This window comes from Erinaceus europaeus, chromosome 16, assembly GCF_950295315.1.
Source record: "Erinaceus europaeus chromosome 16, mEriEur2.1, whole genome shotgun sequence".
Lineage (NCBI taxonomy): Eukaryota > Metazoa > Chordata > Mammalia > Eulipotyphla > Erinaceidae > Erinaceus > Erinaceus europaeus.
Window position 1 is genome coordinate 73,521,080 of NC_080177.1, and position 26,611 is coordinate 73,547,690.

General features: G+C 41.4%; 1 protein-coding gene across 5 annotated transcripts in view; it reads left to right on the forward strand.

The window, feature by feature from the left end:
* Window positions 1–1,117: 1,117 nt before the first annotated feature.
* BRMS1L (BRMS1 like transcriptional repressor) overlaps window positions 1,118–26,611 on the forward strand; it is a 39,267-nt gene continuing 13,773 nt past the window's right edge. For 4 of the 5 annotated variants that reach the window (XM_060175436.1, XM_007530247.3, XM_060175439.1 and 1 more), the window contains exons 1-4: window positions 1,118–1,386; window positions 6,126–6,216; window positions 11,578–11,705; window positions 14,050–14,129. In XM_060175436.1, coding sequence (XP_060031419.1) covers window positions 1,245–1,386; window positions 6,126–6,216; window positions 11,578–11,705; window positions 14,050–14,129 — 441 coding nt within the window. In that variant the 5' untranslated portion in view covers window positions 1,118–1,244. Of the gene's footprint in view, window positions 1,387–3,186; window positions 3,249–6,125; window positions 6,217–11,577; window positions 11,706–14,049; window positions 14,130–26,611 lie in introns of those variants that run through there. The other variant, XM_060175437.1, reaches the window with a different exon arrangement.

The following is a 26,611-nucleotide window of genomic DNA, read 5'->3' on the forward strand; positions in this document are numbered from 1 at the left end:
TGAGATCACAAGCATGCACGCCCATCCATCGCACCATCTTCCCATCCACCGAATGTGTATTTTTCATTGAAAACTGAAGTTAAATCAGGACTAGCAGTGGTGGTTGGGAAGATAACAGGCAGAGCACCGGGTTTGCGTGCCTGAAATTTCAAGAGGTCCTAGGTTCTGATAGCACCATAAGCCAGAACTGAGTGGTGCGTTGTACTCTTTCTCATAAGAATAAATAAATCGGAAACAAAGCAAACAACAAACAAAAACAATAGTGTCATTTTCAGGTTATATTTGGTAAAACAATCCCACAAACCAAAAAAAAAAAAAAAGTCAAAAAATACTAAGTGAACTATGTTCAGACGCAAGTTCATTCTTTCCTAAATTTCAAGAACAATTTAAAGATTATTTTTATTTAATGTTTTGTTATTTTAAATATTTTATTTATTTATTCATGAAGAAGATAGGCAGAGAGCAAGGGAGAGAAGGAAAGACATCACACTGGTACATGTGCTGCCGGGGATTGAACTCAAGACTTCATGCTTGAGGGTCGAACACTTTATCCACTCTGCTGCTGCCCAGGCCACTCTGAAATTTTTTGTGCGTGCAACACGGAATGTGAAAGATAACGTTTGTAGCTACGAATTCGATGAATTAGTTCATCTGTGTTAATATAGGTATTTATGGAGAGGAGCAAGTTCTCTAGTTCCCCTAGGTAAAAATAACTCTTCACCTCTGACACTAAGATCTTGGGTAGTCGAAGAGGTTTAACAATTATTTGGCGGGAAAGAGGGTTTAGACAGATGGAACTGGCAGTCTGTTTCTGTTTAGTTTACAAGCCGAGACGGAGCCTGTCAGCTCTCGCGTTTTGTGGGATTTGAAGTCCAGAAGGAAGAAATGATCAGGGCTGTTGGAAGCCCAGAAGCCCGCAGCCCCTGCAGGTCTGCACAGGCAGGACTACAAGTCCCGACAGACACCGGAAGGCCGCGCCGTAATCACGGACAACCAACCACAGTGAAGCAGGACAAGCCCCGCCCCGGCTGGGTGAGCGTCTCCGCCAATGGCAATGGTCCCCCCGCAGGGCCTGCGGGTTAGGTTGTGAGGCTCCGGCCGGGGGCGGGGAGGAGCCGGAGCCGCGGTGGGTTCCGAGCAAGCTCTGCCGCTGGGTGGGTCGGGGGGCGTTCGGCGCGCCCTTCATTGGAGCGGCGGTGGCCGGGCTGGGCGCCGGGAGTGGGAGACGACGGCGTGGCTGGAAAATGCCAGTCCATTCCCGAGGGGATAAGAAGGAGACGAACCACCACGATGAGATGGAGGTGGACTACGCCGAAAACGAGGGCAGCAGCTCGGAGGACGAGGACACGGAGAGCTCGTCCGTCTCCGAGGATGGCGACAGCTCAGGTGCGCCCCCCAGCCGGGTTGGGAGCTGCCGTGCCCGCGCCGGGTGCGCGACAGGCCGCTTTCCGCACGCCCGGCAGCTGCGTCCTGCGGGGCGAGCGGGGCGGGGCGGGGCGAGAGGGAGGGGCGGGGCGGGGCCAGGTGGGCGGGGCGGGGCGAGAGGGAGGGGGCGGGGCGAGATGGAGGGGCGGGGCCAGGCGGGCGGGGCGGGGCGAGAGGGAAGGGGCGGGGCCTGGCTCGGGGCCCGGGCGGCTGCGGGACCGATCCCCGGGCTGGGGGACCCTTTCCGGGACCTCCGTGCGGAGTGCGCGGCTCTGTCTCCGCGTAGCCCGAAAGCTTCCTAGCTGGTCTGCCGGAGCTTGGAAATGTCCCCTCTCTCCTGACACCGACCTCTTTGCCCATTTTTTTTTCTTTTCTTTTTTACTATTGCAACTCTTTAAACTTCTCTGCACAGATGGGTTGTCGGGTGGGTGTATTTGTCCCGGTTCTTGGCTGACTTGGATCCTATTTGTTAACCTCCGCTTCCAGGTCAGCCTGTCACTTGACACCTGTGCTCTGGAGAAGGCTAAGTTGGGAGCTTTCTTTCTCCCTTTCTTTTCTCCCTTGCTTTCCTTTTCTTTCCTTTTCTTTCCTTTTTCTTTTAGTTAATTGTATAGAGACAGTAGAAACTAAGAGGGGGCAGGGAGAGACAGTGAGGAAGAGAGAAAGAGAGACACCTACAATCCTGCTTCACCACTTGCATTGCAAAGCTTTCCTCTTGCAGGTGGGTACCGAGATTCGAACCCGGGTTCTTTTGCATTGGAACATGTGCCCGCAACCAGGAGCGCCACCATCCGGCCCCAGTTGGGAACTTTCCCATTTGCAGCATCTCCCTGAACTTTTTTCTTTTTCTTTTTCCAAAGATTTGAGAAGAGCCCACCATCTGCGCTGGTCTTCGATCAATCACAGTGTGCTTTTAGACTGGACTGATGGGTGTCATCAGTGAATTTTTTTTTAAATGTTTATTTTCCTTTTTGTTGCCCTTGTTTTTTTATTGTTGTCGTCATTGTTGGATAGGACAGAGAGAAATGGAGAGAGGAGGGTAAGACAGAGAGGAGGAGAGAAAGACAGACACCTGCATACCTGCCTCATCGCTTGTGAAGTGACTCCCCTGCAGGTGGGGAGCCTGGGGCTCGAACCGGGATCCTTCTGCTGTTCCTTGGGCTTTGCGCCACCTGTGCTTAACCCGCTGTGCTACCGCCTGACTCCCAGCTGTGAAATTTTTTAAAGCTTTTCTTTCAAAAACATATTTATTTATGATTGATAGGGGAGAGAGAAACAGGTCATCACTCTTGTACATAAGATGCCAATGATTGAACTGGGGACCTCAGGCTTCTAGGTTCTAGCTACTATTATACCTCCCAGACCACCTTTTCTTTTCTTTTTAAAGCTTTGTTACTGTAACAGAGAGGTGGGGGGGGGGGGGAAAGTCAGAGTATCACTGTGGCACATGTAATGCCAGGCATTAAACATGGGACTTCATGCAAACAAGTCCACTAGATCACTCAAATCTTTTTAGTCGTCATTGAAAAACAATTTTTTGGGGGGTAGGGTGTTATCAAAAGTCAGTTTTGCAAACTTTTAGTTATGATTACTGAAAAAGAAGTAGAATTTGTGATAATGTGAATTTGTTTCTTTTTATCCATATGATGAGGACTAGATGAGTGTGTGTATGTGTGTGTGTGTGTGTTGGCCTGATTTGCATCGTTTAAAGAGATATTGATGACAGTCCATTGTCACCCTTACCCCTTCTTTTCAGGTTTTCCATTTCAAAGAAAATCTTCACGGAAGGATGTAATTTCAAGCAATAAAGCAGCCATTCCAAAATAAGTATTTTTGAGTGACATTTTTGTGTAGCACTGGGCACTACTCAGTGTGTAGTATAAGCAAATAGTCCTGATCTTAGCGCAAAAAAAAAAGCTATCATAAAACATCACTTGGTAAAACTGACAAATTGAATGCTTAACTATAAACAATTTTGTAGGAATTCAGAGGCAGAAAAAAAATCTTTTCAGAATAGAGTGCTTAGCCAAAGCTAATTGAAGAATGTGGGATTACACCTTAATTGTCTTGTGGAATGAGTAGAAATTGTGTTGGGGTGGTGATGATCAGGTGTTGCTAGAGGAGGAAGTATGTAAGACGTAAAAAGGCTAGAGCTGGGAGTCCGGTGGTAGCGCAGTGGGTTAAGCGCAGGTGGCGCAAAGTGCAAGGACCAGGGTGAGGATCCTGGTTCGAGCCCCCGGCTCCTCACCTTCAGGATGGTCGATTCACAAGTGGTGAAGCAGGTCTACAGGTGTCTATCTTTCTTCCCCCCTGTCTTCCCCTTCTCTCTCCATTTCTCTCTGTCCTATATCCAACAACGATGACATCACTAACAACAACAATAATAACTACAACAATAAAACAAGGGCAACAAAAGGGAATAAATAAGTAAATAAATATTAAAAAAAAAAAAGGTTAGAGCTTAAGGCTTACTTGAAATACTGAGGAACTCGTTTCATTGGATGAGGCCTTGAGGTATAAAAGATGAGCAACAAAAAAGGCAGCAGCAGAGTTTGGAACTTGTATGAGCTCCTTCTGGTACCATCACACCTTCCATATGGTGCTGGGGCTTGAACCTGGGCTTCACATATGGCAAGCATGTGCCCTACCTAGTGAGCTATCTCCAGCTCCAACAGTAAGTTTAATGTTTAACACAAGTTAAAAATAAATAAAAGAGACTCATAGGGCCCGGGTAGTGGCGCACCTGGTTGTGTGTGCATATTACAAAGCGCAGGGACCTGGTTGTGTGTGCATATTACAAAGCGCAGGGACCTGGGCTGGAGCCCCCAGCCTCCACCTGCAGGGTGAAAGCTTTGTGAGCGGTGAAGCAGGACTGCAGGTGTCTCTCTGTCTCTTTCCCTGTCAACTCCTTCCCAGACATCTGGCTGTCTCTACCCAATAAATAAGTAAAGGTAATAAAAAACATAAAAATAAAAAAAAGAATCATATACTTCTTTGTTACATGACAGTAACTGGACGTAATTCAGCTCTCACCTCAATCTGACTTTAGTTCGACAAAGATCAAGAGATAACATCAGTTTGTACCTGAGTTATTTTGATACTTCGAATATACATTTAATGTCACAACAGAATATGTGAAGTATATTAGATCTGATGATTTCCCTAAAAAAGTTTGCTGTTTTTGTTTCCCACTTTCTTACTGAGTAACAGTAATTTGGGTAGAGGGAAAAATAGGAGTATGATGAGAGTAAGAGACCATCTCTTGGCAAACCTCATGAAATTCGTCTTTAGGGGCCTAGTAGGTGGATCATCCAGTTAAGCGCACATAGTACTAAGTGCAGGGACCCATGCAAGGATAGGGGTTCGAGCCTCTGGCTTCCCCCTATAGGGGGAAACACTTAACAAGTGGGCGAAGCAGCTCCACAGGTGGCTTTCTCCCTCTCTGTCTCCCCTCCCCTCTTAATTTCTCTCTGCCTATCTAATTAAAATTAGTTAAGTGCAGGTGGCGCAAAGCGCAAAGACCAGTGTGAGGATCCTGATTTGAGCCCCCGGCTCCCCACCTGCAGGGGAGTCGCTTCACAGGTGGTGAAGCAGCTCTGCAGGTGTCTGTCTTTCTCTCCCCCTCTCTGTCTTCCCCTCCTCTCTCAATTTCTCTCTGTCCTATTCAACAACAATGACATCAATCATAACTACAACAATAAAACAAGGGCAACAAAAAAATAAATAATAAAGAAAACTAGAACAAAATGGAAACAACATGCACACAGGGCTCAGGTGGTGGTACAGCGGGTTAAGTGCACATGGTGCAAAAGCATAAGGATCCCAGTTCGAGCCCCCGGCTCCCCACCTGTAGGGAAGTCACTTCACAAGCAGTGAAGCAGGTCTGCAGTTATCTGTCTTTATCTCCTCTTTGTCTCCCCATGTCTCTGTCCAATCCAACAACAACAGCATCATTGACAATAATAACAAGGGCAACAACAATTGGGAAAAATGGCCTCCAGGAGCAGTGGATTCATAGTGCAGGCACCAAATCCCAGCAATAATCCTGGAAGCAAAAAATAAAAACACACACAAAATGTGAATAATAAGTCGAGATTACTGTAGTTTTAATCTGCACTTGCATTTTATTTTAAAATCTATAGTGCAAATGATTTGTGAAAAATGTTAAAATATTTTTTATTTTTTAATATTTATTTATTTCCTTTTGTTGCCCTTGCTTTATTGTTGTAGTTATTGTTGTCGTCAGTGCTGGATAGGACAGAGAGAAACTGAGAGAGGAGGGGAAGACAGAGAGGGGGAATGAAAGACACCTGTAGACCTGTTTCACCGCCTGTGAAGCGACTCCCCTGCAGGTGGGGAGCCTGGGGCTCGAACCAGGATCCTTAAGCCAGTCCTTGTGCTTTGCGCCAAGTTCGCTTAACCCACTATACTACTGCCCGACTCCCTATTTATTTTTATTTTCATGAAAAAGAGCGAGAGATTCCAGAGCACTTCTCAACTCTGTCTTATGGTAATACTGGAAATTGAACCTGGGACCTCAGAGTCTCAGGCATGAAAATCTTATGCGGAACCATTATGCTGTCTTAAGACAGTTATCTAACTTCATATTATAGGCTTTTTTTCCCCCATGTGAATTAGGATTCAGGTGTATTTGGAACATAAAATTAATTTTACCTTTGGTTTTGCCTTTTTATTGATAGAAATGGATGATGAAGATTGTGAAAGGAGAAGAATGGAATGTTTAGATGAAATGTCTAACCTTGAAAAACAGTTCACCGATCTCAAAGATCAGTAAGTAAGACTTCAGGAGGCTATTGTCACTCAGAAATTACTATGTTTGGTAATGATGTTCCTAAGCTATAATGTTAAGTGTTGATAAGATTCTGTTAAAAGATTTTTTTTTTTTCTTTTTTGGTGCTAGGGATAAAACTTAGGGCCTCAGACTTTTTTTTTAAATGGTTCGGTTACCATTAACTAGATTAATCAATTACTATTTTTATTATTACCAAAGTGCTGCTCAGCTGTAGTTTATGGTGGTGCTGGGGATTGAATTTGGGACCTCTAGTGCCTGAGGCATGACAATCTTCTGCTCATCCATCATGCTGTCTCCCTAGCTCTAAACTAAAGAATGTGAGGCAGATTTTGTTTTATTTGGGGGTGGGAGAGGGTATAATAAGATTTCTTTTATTTATTTATTTATTTATTTTCCTTTTTGTTGCCCTTGTTGTTTAACATTGTTGTGGTTATTAATGTCGTTGTTGGATAGAACAGAGAGAAATGGAGAGAGGAGGGGAAGACAGAGAGGAGGAGAGAAAGACAGACACCTGCAGACCTGCTTCACCGCTTGTGAAGCGACTCCCCTGCAGGTGGGGAGCCGGGGGCTCGAACTGGGATCCTTACGCAGGTCCTGGCGATTTGTGCCAAGTGCGGCGCTTAACCCGCTGCGCCACCGCCCGACTCCCTATAATAAGATTTCTAAAAGGTGATTAAAATGGTGTCCCTGGTTTCTTTCACTCTTGGTTCTAATCTGGTTTGACTCATTCTTTTGGTAAGTAATTATATAAAGGGAATTATTTAAATTTTCGAGAGTAAGAATGCCAAATGCCGTGACTCTTATGTGGAGTTGGCAGCACAGGAGTGAGCGAGCCTCTGTGACGAGAGCAGATGAGGCGGAGATGAGTTTCACTTTTTAAAGGAGAGTTTTACCTTTGGAATTTGCTGGCAAATTTGTAGAGTATAGTTGCATGCTAGAAATTGTAGATTAAAGAGAGAAACTTCTAATAACATGGATATTTTAATTATTTAGAAATTGATAGGGACTAGGGAGATAGCATAATGATTATGCAAAAGACTCACATGCTTGAGGCATTGAAGTTCCAGGTTCAGTCCTCAGTACCATCGTAAGCCAGAACTGAGCAGTGTTTTGGCAAAACGAAAACAAAAAGAAAGTAATAAGAGGAAAAAAGAAAAAGGAAAACAGAAAAGCAGAAACAAACTGACCTTCTGGCTAGTTAATGCTTTCTAGTTCCCTTCCTCCCTTCTTAGAGAGGCTCAAAGACAAGATGAAATCTATTTAGTCTCTTTGAAATTGCCAGGTTAGCTTTACCACAAAAATCCTACAGCTTATTCCATTTATTATCTTTTTTTTATTTTTTATTTTATTTATTTATTCCCTTTTGTTGCCCTTGTTGTTTTATTGTTGTAGTTACTATTGTTGTCGTCGTTGTTGGATAGGACAGAGAGAAATGGAGAGAGGAGGGGAAGACAGAGAGGGGGAGAGAAAGATAGACACCTGCAGACCTGCTTCACCGCCTGTGAAGCGACTCCCCTGCAGGTGGGGAGCCGGGGTTCGAACCGGGATCCTTATGCCGGTCCTTGTGCTTTGCGCCACCTGTGCTTAACCCGCTGCGCTACAGCCCGACTCCCCCATTTATTATCTTAACGCTCATTGGCATTGGAGATCAATGTGTAGATAATGCTGCACACCAATACTGTAGTAGTATAAACAATTCAAAGCATCCAAAGTTTTAATTTTTGGTTTACGAAAAGTAGTTTCATTTTCTTGTTTGGTATGGCTGGGGACTTGTACATGTGCTCTTTCACTGCCTAGGGCCAACTTTTCTTCTGAGGGAGAGAGAGAGAGAGAGAGAGAGAGAGAGAGGGAGAGAGAGAGAGAGAGAGAGAGAGAAAACGAACGAACACAGAGAAGGAGAAATACCAGGCGTTCCCCCCAGTGCTTCCATAGCCCTCCCTATGTGGTGAGCTAGTGCTTGAACCTGGGCCTCATGTTGGCAAGGCAGGTCTCTGCCTGGTGAGCTATTTCTCTTGCCTGTGATCTTTTTGGGGGCAACCAGAATTACTGCTAGGGCTGGGTCCCTATGGGATGACTCCATTGCACCTTTTTTTGCCTCCTTTCATTTTGCTTTCTGATAGAATCAGAGAGGAAAAAAGGACAGAAAGAAGAAAGGGAGTGAGAGAGAGAGAAAGACACTTGTAGCACTGCTACACTACTCCTGAAGCCTTTCCCACTGCAGGTGGGGACTGAGGGCTTGAACCCAGGCCCTTGTGCATGGTAACGTGTGTACTCCACCAGGTGTGCCACTGCTTGACCTCTTGATTTCCCCTCCTCTTCCAGGCAGTTGTGCACTTGGTTAAGTGCTCATGTTACAGTGTGCAAGGACCCTGGTTCAAGCTCTGGTCCCCTCAAAGGGGAAAAGCTTCACAAGTGGTGAAGAAGGGCTGCAGGTATCTCTCTGTCTCTCTCCCTCTTTATCTCCCTCTCTCCTCTCAGTTTCTCTTTGTCTCTGTTAATAATATGTAAAAATAAGATTTTGTGCTCTGGGAGGTGGCGCAGTGGATAAAGCATTCGACTCTCAAGCATGAGGTCCTGAGTTCAGTCCCCAGCAGCAGATGTATCAGAGTGATGTCTGGTTCTCCCCCCTCCATCTTTTTCATTCATAAATAAATATAAAATAGATGAAAATTATTGTGAAGCTCTTATAGATAGAAGGACTTCACAGCTACTGAGGCATAAGCTTAATTTTGTTCAATTTGGGACTGGCTGCTGCTTTTATTTTTGCTTTCATTTGGCTCACTGTCTTGTGAGTTTCCACTACCAGATTCACTAATCTCTGAGAGTGTTAAAAGTAGACCCATGGGAGTTGGGCGGGAGCGCAGCGGGCTAAGCGCATGTGGCGCAAAGCGCAAGGACGGCGTAAGGATCCCGGCTCAAGCCTCTGGCTCCCCACCTGCAGGGGAGTCGCTTCACAGGTGGTGAAGCAGGTCTGCAGGTGTCTGTCTTTCTCTCCCCTCTCTGTTTTCCCCATCTCTCTCCATTTCTCTCTGTCCTATCTAATGATGACGACATCAATAACAACAATAACTACAACAACAATGAAAAACAACAAGGACAACATAAGGGAAAATAAATAAATAAATAAAAAGTAGACGCATTACCATTACTTAATAGGATTCTTTCTCAAGGAATTAGTATCTAGAACTGTGTTTTAGAGGGAAAAACAAAATTCACACGTCACTTATAATTATCTTATTTTTGCCTCTTGCTCCAAAATTGCCTCATTTGTTCTTTTCTTATTTGTTATTTTTACCTTGTTTTACTGTATATCTCTATAAGCTATCTTAAATCCTCTTTCAGATGTGGGAAAGACAATGATATAATAAAGATGATTAGTGATGGTGCTGACTTAACAGCTGCATCCTGTTTCTCCTGTTCCAGCACCACAGGGCACAGTAGTACTGTTAGCACTGCTTTCAAAAGGCAGGAAAGTCATAGTTGGAATAGTTGTGGTGATATTATTGACAAGTGGTGGTGAGTTATTCTACCTCCTAAAGGTGACAGAGGAAGTTTTATCACCAGAGTTGGCATTTATCTCAGTGTTCAGCAGTCAGCAAACATTGATTGAGCATCTGCTCTGTAATGAATTGCTGTTGAGGGACTCAACAAGGCCCTTGCCTTTGATGAGTTTATTTATATCCCAAGGTTATAGAAACCATACTGATGATGAGGAGTCTGTTCTAAAAGGGTAGTTAGTTCGTAGTCCTCTTCAAGATGCTACTTATTTTTTTTGGGGGGGGCAGGGAGAAAGCAGGGATACTTTATTGATATTTTAGGTAAATTTGATGTTTACACACTTGATCTTAGCCAAAAGGCCGAGAAGCAATTTGATGTTTTTCAGATATAGTCATTCTTTGTACCCAATTTGGTGACGTTAGCCCGACACCAAATTTTAGCATTTTGCCCAAAGTTGTATTTCTTCTTCTCCAAAATGTAAGTATTTTGTTGTGCTTTTTCTGGCTTTAAACACTTATTTATTATTATGTCTTGAGAGTTATAAAAAATTAATCTAGATATGATAGTGTATTATTGTGGCTGTTAACCAACATTATTTTTTATCTTAAAAATACTATAGGGGCCAAGTGGTGATGCACCTGGTTAAGCACATGCATTACAGTGCACAGGGACCCAGGTTCAAGCCCCTGTCCCCCACCTGCAGGGGGAAAGCTTCATGAGTGGTGAAGCAGGGCTGCAGGTGTCTCTCTGTCTCTGTCTCTCCCTCTCCACCTCCCACTCCCTTCTCAATTTCTCTCCACTCTATCAAATAAAGTTTAAAAAAATATTTACTGTATTGGGTGGTAGAGATACTATAATGGTTATGCAAAAAACTGTCATGTCTGAGGCTCCGCAGTCCAGGTTCAATCCCCCTTGCTACCATAAGTTAGAGCTGAACAGTGTTCTGGTTAAACAAACAAACAAACAAATCAAATTGAAGATAGTGGTGTGACATTAAGAGAAGTGAAAATATTTATATGTGGACATCTGCTGCTATTTCCTCCCCATATTTCTTGTTTCTCCAATCAGTGAGTAATGCATTTTCTTATAAAGTTAAAGTTGTATTTGGTATTGAGAAAGAAAAGAGAGGGATGGAGAACCGGAGTGTCATGCTGGCACATTTGATGCCAGGGATTGAATTTAGGACCCCATGCTGGAGGGGCCAGTGCTTACTCATTGCCACCTCCTAGGCCACAATTCTGTCTTCTGTATTTGTTGTCCAGATGAACTAGGGATGATGAGATTGTTTTTACATTCATCATTCAAGTTCCTTTTAAGATTCAGTGTAGTGAATATTATAAGTAGATTTCAAAAATTCATTCCTTTTCAGGAAAGGTGGTGAGAAATCAAGTTTCTTTTTTTATTTGTTTTTGTTTTGTTTTTTGGTTTCCCTTTCACAAGTATTTGCTTTTGACAATTAGTGATTCTATTTAGAATGGTTACTGAGTTATTTAGAATGATTTCTCCTAGGCTTAGTGGTTAAATAAGCTTTTCTTTTGGAATTGGCTTATTGTTCTGCAGTTAAAACAAAGACTAAAAGTGCCCCAAACTTGTTATTTTACTTGTGTTTTTGTATTGGGAATTAACCATTAATGAGTGCTACATCTGAACGAAGATAGGAAAAAATTTGTGATTATGTATATATATGACTAAATAATGTGACTGAATTCTCCATTGGTGACTAGTGAAACAATACACTCGATAGTAGGGAGAATCTACTAGGGAGAATCGACATCTAGAAATTGTACATTGTTACCCTTTCTTGGACTTTTGAAGTTAATATTGATTTTTGCTTTGTTAAGACTTTACAAAGAACGATTAAGTCAGGTGGATGCAAAACTACAAGAAGTGATAGCTGGAAAAGCACCAGAATATTTGGAACCACTGGCAACTTTACAAGAAAATATGCAAATTCGTACAAAGGTAGCAGGTAGGAAAGTGCAATATCTTATCCATTTAGTAGAATCTGAACTTTTCAGTATAATTTAATTGGTGTATGTCATGTGTCAGTTGCTACTGGAATTACCAATATGTTTACAAGGACCAGTACATTCCACTGTCAGCACTTCTTACTTTTCTTTGCTGCACATGGGAAACAATCGGAAATCATGATACTTTCATGAAGAGATACTGTTACTACCAAGTTTATTTTAGCTGCTAGATCAACTAAGGTTTAAGTACTCTGAATATTTTCTTATCTGTAAGTGCGATCAGGAGCTTTTATTTTTTTTTCAACATTAGAATATTTAGTCAGAACATTGTAAATCATAGAAGTAACCTTCAACTAATTTTTCAGACAGCTTTGTGACTATGAATAAGTGAGAATGTGCTCTATTTGTATGGTTAAATTCATTCTTCTGCGCGTGCCTGGGATTTAGTCTCAGAATGTCCTTGCACTCAACAGAGATGCATTTATATAAAAACTACTTATGATTTTTCATAGACTGACAACTGGAAATAATATATTTGTGTATATACTCACATACATATACTTTTTTTTTTTTTGTCTACTTAGAGCCAGGACCTTTTCATATGTAAGTTCACTGACTCTCAAGTTGATATTTTCACTCAGGTAGAAACGCAGAGGGGTTGGGCATCTGACTAAGCGCACACATTACCATGGCAAAGCTGGGCGTGAACCCCTGCTCCCCCCTTGCAGGGAGGATGATGCTTTATGAGCAGTGAAGCAGGTCTGCAGGTCTCTGTCATTCACTGTCCCTCTCTCTGCCCCACTTCTCTCTTAGTTTCTCTGTCCTATCAAGTAAAATGGGGGGGAGGAGGCAGAGAGATACTGTAGCCCTGGAGCTTCCCCCCGTGTCATGGTACTTCCATGTGGTGCCTGGGTTTGAACCTGGGCCATGTACCTTGCAAGGCATTTTTCTTGCTAGTGAGCTGACTCTTGGTCCCAGTACTGAATTTTAAAATTATTATTTTTTAACAAAAATATTGAACTCTAGTTAGTGGAGATGCTGCTTAATTTTCTGTGTTGGAGGTGCTAATTGATCCTCACGTTATGCTTGCTGGTTATGTAATATCTAAGGCATTGCTGATAATAGGGTTTTTTTCTTGTGCTAAAATAAACCTTAAACAAATTGTATTTTTTTTAATGTTAAATGTGTAGATGATATGACACTTCATGCTATCTTTGCATAGTGGCTTGGTATACTCTTAAGTGTGAACACAGTCCTAATTTGACATTCTGAAGGAACCTAGAGAAACTAGGATATTAAGGAATATTACTGGATTCAATTATCTGCCTTTCTACACTGGGCATGTCTATTTTTTGATTACACAAAGAGTTTTGTGTGTGAGTATGTTGTTAATGGCACAGTTCCAGGTATCTGTCTCTTTCCTTTCACTATACAAGAAAGAATAACATTTCCAGACCAACCCTGGCCCCGAGTTGAGTGTGTACCTCTAGAGTTGTTTGCTTCCTGTTTCTGTGATGACATTCAAATGGCCATGCCTGTGTTGCCTGTTTACACTTTGTCTTACAGCCACCAAGTTCAGCTCTCATGAGTACCCAGCCTCTATAGGAAAATCCTCTTAGGAGCTCTCGAACATCATACATTTTGTTATATCAATTTTTACTTTGATTTTCTTAGAATGATTACATTTTGAAGCTAAATAATAGTGGTTTTGATGATTGTGGCATCCAGTTTTTGTTGTTTTTATTTTTAGATAGACACAGAAAGTGAGCAAGGCAGAGAGAGAGAGAGAGAGAGAAATAAAGATGAATAGAGATCATAGCATTGAAGCTTCCTGCTTAGCACACAGTTCAAAACAGCACACTAAGTGATCTATTTGCCAGCTCTGTATCCAGTTGTTACTTGGAGTATATGTGATGAATGAAACTGGAGATTTGAGTGGAATCCTCAGAGATTGTTCTTCATGGGAAAATAGTCTTCTTTTCATTTTGACCATTCTCCACCAAATTTTATTAATGAGAAAGATACAAGGGGATAGAGAGAAAGAACCAGACATCACTCTGGAACATGTGCTGCCAGGGATTGAACTCGGGACCTGATGCTAGAGGATTTGATGCTTTATCCACTGCGCCATCTCCCTGACCACATGAACTCTGTTTTCTAAGTCTTCTGTGATCTGTGTATTTTAACTGTTTGCTATTTCCAGCTCTTAAAGTTAAGGTTAGAACCGCCTGTCAATTTCTTCTTGAGTCATCATATTAAATACAATTAAGAAAATTCCTGTAGGGAAGTGATGGTGAAATTCCTTATTGGTGACATAACCAGAGTAACTGTGTTTGGTTGCAGGAATCTATAGAGAGCTCTGCTTAGAATCTGTAAAGAACAAATATGAATGTGAAATACAAGCTTCTCGCCAGCACTGTGAGGTACCGTTATTTTGCTTAACTTTTAAGCTGATTTGATTTCTTCAAGAGTTTTCTGAATTGCAGGAGTTAAAAATATAAACATATGACAAAAGATTAATAGAACTTGAGCTCATCGCCTGTGTGATTTCTTTCTTCTTCTTTTTTTTTTTTGAATACAGTTTCACTGGAAGCTGTATTGGAAATAGAACACAAAGAAAGGACCATAGTAAAAACCTAAGTGAGGTGATTTTAGAAGCTCTACAAATGTTACCTTAAAATTATTCTGTGATAATTTTGTCGTCTGATGTCACTGAAGATATTAGTATAATAGTATGATGTGCAAGTTAAGTGTTTAAAAAAATGTGCTTCCAACAGTATGGTGAGAATGTTATGCTATATTATTAATTTCTGACTTACAAGATTTACTTCAACATCTTAGGGCAGAATTCTGTATTTACAGAAAAAAAAATAGATGTAGGTTTCTGTATGTTCAGTTTATTTTGAATAGTATCTTTAAAACAGTGCTAATCTTATAGGAAACTTTTCATTAAATTTATACTAGATCATAAACATACTAGTAGAAATAAAAGAACAAGTTCTTTAATGATTCTTCCCCCCCCCCCAAGGGTTATTGCCGGGACTCAGTGCTGGCACTATGAATTTACTGCTTCCTCTAACCATGTCTGTCTGTCTGTCTGTCTGTCCGTCCGTCCTTCCTTCCTTCCTTCCTTCCTTCCTTCCTTCCTTCCTTCTTTCCTTCCTTCCTTCTTTCTTTCTTTCTTTTTCTATTTTATTTATTGGACAGAAAGAAATTGAGAGAGGGAGAGACAAAGAAACACCTAAAGGCCTGCTTTAATGCTTGTGAAGCATCTCCCTGCAGGTGGGGAGCAGGTCTTTGCATATGGTAATATAAGTATGTGGCTGGGTGTCCCACTGCCCGGCACCCTTTAATGATTTTTATTTGACATCTATGTGCCTGATTTTTATAAACTACCCACATACTGTGAGTCTATGGGTATTATTTCTTGTCAGTGATGAATTTTTGCTTTTGGGTTTGTTTTGTCAACTAATTAAAATAGTTGATCTGACATTTCCCTGATAAGAGCCTCTTTTTTTCTTTTTAATGGGTGGGGGATGTCAGATGGCCGACTTTTATTGCCACACATGGTGTGCACAACATAGACTCTGTCATTTTCTTCACTGCACAGCTTGCCATTGGGATTGGTAACTCTGGCCGGCTGGGTTGTTCTTTCCATAGTGGTTTTGAGCTCTTGGAGGTGATAGGAGCCTCTTTGGCACAGTGAGGTCTGTTGTACATTGGCCTGACTGTGTGCTCTTTGGTGTTGTGGACTAGGGACTTCTGGAAACATGGGGCGGCATGTGCCTTCTTTCCTCAACTATCGATGGGTCCCATGATCGGTGCACGCTGCTGTTAGTGCCTCTAGATGTTTGCCTGGTGTGCTTGATTTTGACATTGGCTTTGCTGGTGCCATATGGACTTGATATTGCTATTATTATTATTATTATTATTACTTTTACCAGAGAACTTATCAGCTCTGGTTTATGGTGGTGTGGGGGATTGAACCTGGGACTTGCAGAGTCTCAGGCATGAAAGTTTCTTTGCATAACCATTATGCTATCTAAGAAAAAAAAAAAAGGTAAGCTATTTAAAAACGTTCTCTTATTTCTGTACATAGGAGAGTTAAGGAGAAAGGGAGGAGCCAGAGCACCACTGTATATACCACATTCTATAGCACTAGCATAGTTGGATCGAGCTGGGAACCTCAGGCATGCAAGCCCCATATACTAGCCACTGAGCCATTTTCCCAGCCACTGTCTATCTTAGGTATGTTCCAAAGGGCCCGTGACTTTAGTAAGTTTTTGTCTGAGTCTGATAGCTAATATACAGGTGGACTAAAAATATTGCCTGGGAAGATGGTGTCAGAGTTGAGAATACGGCTAGAAAGATAGATTAGGGCAGAGAATAGCTCCCAAATTTGAAGAAAAGATATAAATTTCATTAACTGTTTACCCCATTAATCTGATCTAGGGCTCATATATATTCCTGTTTAGCACAGGAAGCGGTGTAACAGGAAGCGGAGTCTCTATGAGTCTGAGCTCGAAGCCCAGGGTCACAACAGGGAACCCTCTAGCACTCTAGGCTGCACTCACTTCAGGACTAGTCTTCTTCCTAGAGTGGCAGAGCAGGCTGACCCAGCCTCCCTTCGGAGAGGGGGGCAGTTTCTACCATTGCTACTTTATAGGTAGGACAAGTTCCTGTAGTGGCAATATTTTATGAGCATTCCCCTGTATGACTGTAACATGTTTTATTTTAAAACATTATGTATTATGTATTATATTTCCCAAGGTACAGCTTATGGTGGAAAATAGCAATTTCCACTCCCACTTCTTAATTCTGCATCTCAGTAGTAATTATCTATCTAGCTCTTTTAGCTACTGCTCCAGGAATTTGTGTTCATATTTTGAAATAGTAACAGTTTTAGATATTAATCAGGTGTGGGGAATGTCTGACTTGTGAAATCATTTGGTCTGGTCCTGCCAAGTCAGCCACAGGCAGGACTTGGAATTGAATAAATCTAGGAGTTTCTTTCATAGCAATGTTAAGTGCTAGTTTTTAAGTTGATAATTTTGTATGGCCCACAGTGATGTTATAAATATCTAAATCGCCTTGGCGCCCTTGCTCTGTATGTTTGTTTCCTGTTAAGGAAGTTAAGGGTTTTTAACTGTTTGCTCTCATCCTAGTCTTCTAATATTGTAATATGACAGCTTCTGTTTTCACTTTATCATTTTATTTTATTCTATTTTATTTTATTTTGCCTCCAGGGGTATTTCTGGGGCTGGGTACCTGTACCATGAATCCACTGCTCCTGGAGGCCATTCCCCTTTTGTTGCCCTTTTTTTGTTGTTGTTGCTGTTGTGGTTATTATTATTGCTGTCATCGATGTCATTGTTGTTGGGTAGGACAGAGAGAAACAGAGAGAGAAAGGGAAGGCAGAGGGGGTGAGAAAGATAGGCACCTGCAGACCTGCTTCACCACTTGTGAAGTGACGACCCCCCCCCCCGGGGGCAGGTGAGGGGTTGGGGGCTGAAACTAGGATCCTTATGCCTGTCCTTGCACTTGGCACCACGTGGGCTTAACCCGCTGCATTACTGCCCCACCCCGTTTTCACTTTAATTATAAATGTTGTTCACTAAGCCAAGAGTTTACCCTATGCTTAGACTGTCTTTCATGTACAGTTGTCTTGGTTAATCTTGAGTTCATCTTAAGCTTTGCTTGTTTTCTCTTGAGTTTCTCCAGACTCCAGTGCATTTATGTAAGCCTCCACCGATGCTGCTTTCCATGGGATTAACTGCTTAACCTAGGATCCACTGAGTCCCATGGTCTTCTGGAATCATGCTTCCTGGGTGCAGTTCCTTGTGCCTCTTTCAGATGCTTTGCAGATCAGCTGCATCTCTGTCTTCATGGAGTATCTCTTCACCATCGCCCTGAAGATGCCTCTCTATCTCTTACCTGTTATGTTAAATTTTGTCTCTTGCATTTGGTAGAATAGCTTCCTGAGCAAAAGTGTCTTGGAGACCTCATCCATTGGTAATCTATTGCTTTATATTAAATTATTCCAAAGCTTAGTCACAACATAAGTAAGCATTTACTATTGTTATTTTTTTCCTATCTTGGTAGACAGGAATTTGGGGAGAGGAATTAGACTCTGCATTTTTTTTTTATTTCTTTATTGATGGATTAATGGTTTACAGTCAACAGTAAAATACAATAGTTTATACTAGGCTCTGCAATTGCTTGTTTGTTTACTTAGTCATCTTTAGGGCTTCACCTTTTCAGACTAACTTTTTCAGATAGAGACAGAAAGACATAGAGAGAAAGAAAGAAACCAAAACCCCCGGGTTTCCTCCAGTGCCATTGGGATTGGGCTGGAACCTGGGTCATGTGCATTTGTGAAGTTAGGTTCTACCTTTTGAAGGTAGGAGTGTCAGAGATATATTGGACTTACTGATCCATTTTTGCTGCCAGTGTTATCACAGAGGGCTCCATATCTGCACGATTCTACTATTCCTGGGGAGTGTCTGTCTGTCTCTCCTCTTCTCTTTCCCTCCTCTGCTCTCTCCTTCTTTAAAGTATAGATAGATAGATAGATAGATAGATAGATAGATAGATAGATAGGGAGAGGAGGAGAAACACCACGGTACTGCTCCACTACTTGTGCAACTCCCCGTGTAAGGGAGAAAGAGACACACCTGCAGCAACTTGTGAGACTTAGCCCCTGCAGGTGGGTCAGGGACTTGAACCTGGGTCCTCGTGCACTCAACCAGGTACACCACAACCTGCCCCCTGTCCAAAAACATCATTCTATTTACCCTCAAGAGTGGAATTCTAGATGAGTGAGCAAAGCAGTGTCCTCAGAATTCTGAGGGTTTTATTTCATTGTCTTCTAGCTTCCAGTATTGTTTACTAGAAGCCTCTTGCTTATTTTTATTTTTTAAAATTGCCTTATTTTTATTTTACTTTAGATAGAAGCAGAGAGGGAGAAAAAGTGAAAGAGACCATAGCATTGCAACTTCCTTCAACGTAGTGGTAGTCCAGCTTGAACCTGGGTCATGCCCATGGCAAAGCAGCACAGTACCTATTATATGTGCTTTCTTTTTTCTTTTTTTATAAAATTTATTTATTTATTTTCCCTTTTTGGTTGCCCTTGTTGTTTTTTTATTGTTGTTGTAGTTATTGATGTCTTCATTGTTAGATAGGACAGAAAGAAATGGAGAGAGGAGGGGAAGACAGAGAGGGGGAGAGAGACACCTGCAGACCTGCTTCACCACCTGTGAAGCGACTCCCCTGCAGGTGGGGAGCCGGGGGCTCGAACCAGGATCCTTACACCCATCCTTGCGCTTGGCGCCACATGCGCTTAACCCACTGCACCACCGCCCAACTCCCGTGCTTTCTTTTTTCTTCTTCTACAAATATTTGACAGGGAGTCGGGCTGTAGCACAGTGGGTTAAGCGCAGGTGGCGCAAAGCACAAGCACCGGCATAAGGATCTCGGTTCGAGCCCCGACTCCCCACCTGCAGGGGAGTCGCTTCACAGGCGGTGAAGCAGGTCTGCAGGTGTCTGTCTTTCTCTCCCCTTCTCTGTCTTCCCGTCTCTCCATTTCTCTCTGTCCTATCCAACAACAACGACAGCAATGATAACTACAACAATAAAACAACAAGGGCAACAAAAGGGAATAAATAAATAAAATAAAAATAAAACACTGGGGAGGTGACTACAAATATTTTTATTGGGATTAATGGTTTTCAGTAGATACAGTTGTTGGTACATGTGTAAAATGCCTCAGTTTTCTGCAAAACACTCATCACCAGTCTAGTCTTCTATATATGTTAAAGAACTTTTCTGTATCCTTGATGTTGTGACATAGCAAGATGGTGTGCCTTGGTGTTGGTCTCATTTCATTGATTGTGATGATCTTTTTTTTTTTTTTTAATAATATTTTATTTATTTGTCAGATAAAGACAGAGAAGCCAAGAGTGATGGGGAAGATAGTGAGGGAGAGAGACAGAGAGATATCTGCAGCCCTGCTTTACCACTTGCGAAGCTTTCCCTCTGCAGGTGGGGATTGAGGACTTGAACCTTGATCCTTGTGTATTGTGACATGTGTGTTCAATCAGGTGCACCACCACCTGGCTCCTCCTGATCTCTTGTTTTTAATATCTGCCAGAATACTTACCAGCTCTAGCTTAGGGTTACACTGGGGATTGAACCTGGAACTTCAGAGCCTTAGTCATTGAGAGTCTTTTTTGCATAACCATTATGCTATCTCCCCAGTCCGGTGATGAACCTTTGAGTCAGCAAACTCTCAGTTTTGGTAAGCTTCTTATACTCTTTCTTTCCTCCTTTAATTTTTTTTTTTTAACTTTGGCACTGCTCAGTTTTGGGTTTATGTTATCTTTTCTTGTACTACCTATCCAGATTTAGCTTTCTTTCTTTTTAGATTTGGAAGTGATACTTTGATTTCTCAAAATATTACAGAGTGAACACTTAGGCATAAGTGCCCATAGTGTAATAATACCTGTAGACTCTAAATATAGGCTCTTAGTAAAGTTGCCTCGATTAGGGATTTTTGCATGAGAGTGTGTCTTTCTTTCTGATAACTGTAGATGTTAATTTACTTTATATATGAATTTGGTACATTTCTTTACATTCTATGTAAGACATGGCTTGTGATCTGGGCTCATCTTGCATTTCTACCTTAAGTATCTTATGTTCTTTTCAAATTTTGGATTTTTAGTGTCTATAGAGCAGTAGAACAGATGTATAATGATCCATGTAGCCGCCACTCTACGACTGGATTTTACTTTGGACCCAATTTTATACGAGTGTTGCTACTATGGTCATCCTTTTACATACAACTTTGGCAGAAGTTTTAATTTCCCTGCTATAGAATCCTCAAAGTATACTTGACAAATTAAAGGATTTAATCATTTAATTCTCTTTGGCTTGTTTGGGCAGTGCTCAGACTATTCTTGCTGGGGCCAGGGAGATAACACAGTGTTTATGCAAACAGCTTTCCTGCTTGAGCCTGTGAGGTTCCTGTTTTAATCCCAAGCACCACCATAAACCAGAGATGAGCAATGACCTGGTTACAAAAACAAAACAAACAAAAAACAACAAACTTTCTTGTTGATTTATGTGTACTTGTCTAATGTCAATGAAGACTATTAAGATTTTATCCTTTTGGGGGCTGGGCGCTGGTGCACCCAGTTGAGCGCATATGTCAAAATGCTCAAGGACCCGGGTTTAAGCCTCCATTCCCAACCTGCAAGGGGGGAAGCTTTATGAGCTGTGAAGCAGGTCTGCAGGTATCTCTCTCTCTTTTTCTTTCTCCCTCTCCCCTCTTAATTTCTCTCTGTTCTATCAAATAAAATAAAAGAAGGGGAAAAAAAGGGGGGGAGACCACTAGATTCTTTATGTGTTGGTACTGAGCCCCAGCAATGACCCTGGTGGCAATATATATTTTTTTTTCGTAATTTTTTTTTTACCTTTTTGTTTGTTTGTTTATTACCAGAGTACTTCTCAGCTCTGGCATATGGTGGTGTTGGGAATTGAACCTGGGACTTTGGAGTCTCAGGCATAAAAGCCTTTATGCAGTCACTCTAGTCCTTTTTTTTTAAATGTGTTTCTAATTTTTATATCAGTAAATGTGTTAGTAGTCTTCTTTTTGCCATCTGATTTTTGTGTTTTCAAAGACTTCCTTTATCCCAACATCAAATATTTCCTGTATTAATTTTTTTTTTAGATTTTATTTTGTAAATTTAGCTGTTTGCTTTGATGTGTAATGTGGAGCAAAGAATTCTAGGTTTTTCTCTATATAGTTAAATTTAGTTGTCTCACCTATTTAGCTTTTTAATTGATCTAAAATTAGATCAAAATGCCCACAAACCAGGTTCTGTTTCTGAGCTTATAAATTATTTTTTACATGATTTATTGAATTAATTTTTGGGGGAGGCAGGTGGTGGTACACTTGGCTGAGTGCACTTGTTACTGTGCACAAGGGCATGGGTTCAAGCCCCCCGGCCCCACCTGTGGGGGAAAGCTTCACAGGTGTTGCAGGTGTTTCTCTTTCTCTCTCTACCTCTTCCTTCTCTGTTTCTTTTCTGTCTGTAGCCAATGAATGAATGAATGAATGAATGAATAAATATTAAATTAAAATTTTATATATCCATTTACCCATCTTTTTTTTTTTTTAATTTATTATTTTTTTAACCGGAGCACTGCCCAGCTCTGGTTTATGGTGGTGGTGGGGGATTTAATCTGGGACATCAAAGCCTCAGGCATGAGAGACTTTCTGCATAACCTTTATGCTACCTCTCCCGCCCACACCTAAGTCTTGTGCCTGCATGACTCCATGTTCTGTTAGCAGACTTTTTCTTTGTCCCTTTTCAACTCCAAAGAGAGATATAATGAGAGAGAGAGAGAGAGAGAGAGAGAGAGAGAGTAAAGGAGAGACACCACAGAAAAGTTTCAGTATTTATTGAATTTCCCCTGTGCCCTGTGTGATTCCCATGTAGTGCTGGGGCTTGAACCTGGGTAAAGTGTGTATTCTGTTGGGTGAGTTATATTCCTTCCTTTCATTTTTTTCCCCTTTTCTTTTTCTCTTTTTAACCTTTCTTCTCTTCTACTTTTTAAAAGATTTGTTTTCGTAAGAGAGCGGACCAGAATGCTTCTCAGCTCTGGTTTACAGTGGTGCCAGGACCTTTAAGGTCTTAGGCATGGAAACCCAGTGTGTCAGTGCTATGCTGTCTCCATGACCCTGAGCTTACAGATTCTGTTCTTTTTACCCAGTGTACTACATTTAATAAAAAATGAAGATGAACATAGTTTCTTAATGTGTTTTACTCTTCGTGTTCCTCCAGGACTCTGATCCTGAAGGCAGTTGAGAAATAGGAGCTATCCTAAGTCAAGGGACTGTCAAAAGGAGAGTTTGTTTTGGACACAGGCCAGTGTGAGACCAGTACAAGAATGGAATCTTGGAGCCTCAACTCCTTGAACTGCTCCGATAAAAAACATGATTAGGTATCAGCCTGGGAAAGAACATATTGAGCAGGCTCACCCAGTCTGGGTGTGGAGACTAGAAGGATGTGGGGTCTTGGTGCCACATTGTCACTATAAGTTCTCCTCCTCCTCTTTCTTTTAGCTGCAAAGAAATTTTTATTTTACCAGAAGCTATAAAATTTTGTCATTAGTTACATATAGATGTTTACCATTATACACATGGTATGGCCATTTCATGCCCAAGTGTCACTTCTGTATTTCCAAACACAAATATACCTTACCAGTAAAGGTTTAACACTTAGATGAAGTATAATAGTGTTCATAATATTGATGTTTTGGAGAAAGGACTGATGCATTTTTTTCAATCTTTCATTTGCATGAGCTCATACAAAAAATTAATCTAGAAGTACTGTCTTAAAAGGAGATTTTTAAGTATACTTAAGAGAAATAATAACAGTGATATTTTCTTTTAAAAATGTATTTTATTCTGTTTTAATGAGAGAGATACAGAGAAAGAGAGAAGCATATTATATATATACATATATGTATGTATATATATGTGAGTGTGTATACACACACACACACACACACACATATACACATCAGAGTAGTGCTGAGGGCCTTTGAAGCCTCAGTTATGAAAGTCTTTTTGTATAACCATTATGCTATCTCTCCAGCCCAATAGTGAGATTTTTTTTTTTTTTTTTAAACCAGAGCACTGCTCAGTTCTGGTAGTGGTGAGGGGGATTGAACCTGGGACTTGACAGAGCCTCAGGCATGAAAGATGAGAGTTTGTTTGCATAACCATTGTACTATCTACCCCCCCAATAGTGAGATTTTTAATAGACATTTTTCATGTCTACATCCTGTTGTAATTGTGCTTCTTTTAAAGCTTCTTCTTACACTATGACTTATAGAATTGGAACGTATTGTAGTCATTACAGACAAACATCACCCAATAGGTTGCTGGTCCTGGGACAGAAATAATCTATACATACTACTTTCTATTTTTCTTTTTCTCTATTTAAAATTTTTTTATATATATACTAGGTAGAGACAGAGCTAAATTGAGAGGGAGTGGGGAGATAAAGAAGGAGAAAGGCAGAGATCCCTACAGCACTGTTGCACTGCTCTTGAAGTTTTCCCACTGCAGGTGGGGACTGGGACCTTGAATTTGGCCTCTTGTGCATTGTAACATGGGTACTTAACTGGGGTCACCACCACCTGGCCCCTTACATAGTCCTCTTAAAGAGCTGAATTATTGATTGAATGTAGGGCCTCTACGTGGAACAAAGTAAGGAGATTTACATGCCCTTTCTTTACCACGTGTCTTCTAGCTGCTCCTCTTTGATGTTCTTTCCTTCTCAGGGCAATCTTCGGAGTGTCTTGTAGCATTGGGATGGGGGGAGAAGTACGAATGAGGTTTTAAATTCAGGCAGCCTCCCTCTTTTCTCTTCTTTCAATTTTTTAATTGCCACCATGGTTATTGCTGGGGCTCAGTTCCAGCGCTGTGACTCTACTGCTCCAGGTAGCCCTGTTTTCCTTTTTTTTTTTTTTTTTTTTTTTTCCCTTTCTATTTTGTTTGCTAGGACAGAGTAATTGAGAAGGCAAGGGAAGATTAGATAGGTAGGTAGGTAGATAGATAGATAGATAGATAGATAGATAGATAGATAGATAGAGATAGCTGTGACCTGCTTTACTGCTCATAAAGCTTCCTTCCTTCAGGTAGGGATTGGGGCTTGAACCCTGGTCCTTGGCATGTTACTGTGTGCACTCAAGTGGGTGTACCACCCTTCATTTTTTCCCCCTTAAAAATAGAAGCAGAAGAAAAGAGGAGAGGGAGGGCGCACCAAAGCTTCTGTCTGTCCATGCTGTGAGGTCTGACTTGAAGGTGGGTCACACACATGGCAAGGAAGTGCACTGTCCCTTCAAGAGAGCTGGCAAACCAGCCCGGGCTCACAGCACTCCTTTCTGTATACTTTAAAGCACATCCACAATATTTTTTTGAAGTTTCAAACTTTAAGGTCCACTCATAACTTAAAAAAACAAAAATTGGAGTGTGTTGGGGGGCTGCAGAGTAGCACTCTGGCATATTCAACACCAGAGATAGGATTTAGGGCCTCATACTTGCAAGTCCGCAGCTGTACCACTGCACCACCACCTGGGCCACCCTAACTTTTCACTCTTTTTCTTTTCTCTCTCCCTTTCTCTCTCTCTCTCTTTCTCGCTCTCTCTCTCTCTCTCTCTCTCTCTCTCTCTCTCTCATCACAGGGACTACTTAACTACTTTGGTGTGACTTTTTTAGCTAGAGAAAGAGAGTGAGAAAGGAAATGAGACGGGGAGAGAGTGAAAATGATCACAGCGCTGAACGTTCTTCCAGTGTAATGGGGGCCAGACTTGAACCCCAGTTGTGTCCATGACAAAGCAGTGCACTATCGAAGTGAGCTATTTTTTGCCAACTGAGCTTCTAGTCTTAACAGAACAGTGGGGTCGGGAGGTAGCACAGCGGGTTAAGTACATGTGGCACAAAACACAAGGACCAGTGTAAGGATCCCAGTTTGAGCCCCCGGCTCCCCACCTGCAGGGGAGTCACTTCACAGGTAGTGAAGCAGGTCTGTAGGTGTCTATCTTTCTCTCCCCCTGTCTCCCCCTCCTTTCTCCATTTCTCTCTGTCCTATCCAACAATGAACGACATCAAGAACAACAGTAAGAATAACTACAACAAGGCTACAACAACAAGGACAACAAGAGGGGGAAAAAAAAAACCAAAAAGGCCTCCAGGAGCAGTGGATTCATGGTGCAGGCACTGAGTCCCAGCAATAACCCTGGAGGCAAAAAACAAAAAGAAAAGAAAAGAACAGTATCACTCTTGTTCTGTGTTGAGTCATCTGTTTGGAGAATCTGCATCTATTTATAGCTGTCACACTGTCTTAACTGTGATGGAAGCCTGTTGTCTCCTTTTCTTTAACATATAACATTTCATTGTTCTTGTACATATTATACTTATTCTATAATAATACTATAGAAATTAAGGCTGGGACATTCATAAGACCTTGCCAAAGACAGGGTGGGCAAGTGGGAAGAAGTTAGCAGAGAGATCACTGTGCAGAGACACCATCCAGTTTTAGTCCAGCTTGACTGTTTCTCTAGCTCCTGCCCTGCCATAGCTCCCCACTACTCCCACCACCAGAACTGTGTCCCTTCCCCCTCCCCCAGGATAACCATAACCACTGTAGTTCTTCAGAAGTCTTAGTGACAGCTTAGCAATTTCTATTTTCAAGTTCATGTGCTTCAGTTCCCTATATGACTTGTCTTACAGGGATTTGGGGTATAAAGTTACAAAGTTAGATATAATTTCTTGTAGAAAGCTTAGGCCAAGTCATATTTACTTATATTCCTTTTTTGTTACATTTTATTTTATTTTATTTTTACCAGGGCACTACTCAGCTCTGGCTTATGGTGGTACATGGGGAGACTGAACCTGGGACCTTAAAGCCTCAGGCATGAGAGTCTGTTTGCATAACCATTATGCTATCTACCCCACTCTCTAGTTGTATTCCTATAGCTGAAGAACCTAAGTAATGTTAGATATAAGATGGGTTGGTTAGAAATTTAGCATCATGTTTTAATACAGTGATTCTATTTATTATATTTATATATGTGTTTTGTGGACTTTTATATAAAAGGATATAGTGTTATAAAAAAGATCAGTAAAGTAAACTTAGTGGACCACGGTTCTAGTCTGATCTGCAAATAAATACTTTTGCCTCTCATAGCAAGTCATTCAATCTTTTTGAGTTTTATTGAGTGATCTGGCTGTAATAATATGTAATTGGATCATTTGAAATGATTAGACATTTTGTACTTGAATCACTCTCTTTGATAGATTAGTCTCTTTTAATAAAATGCTGAGCTATCAGTG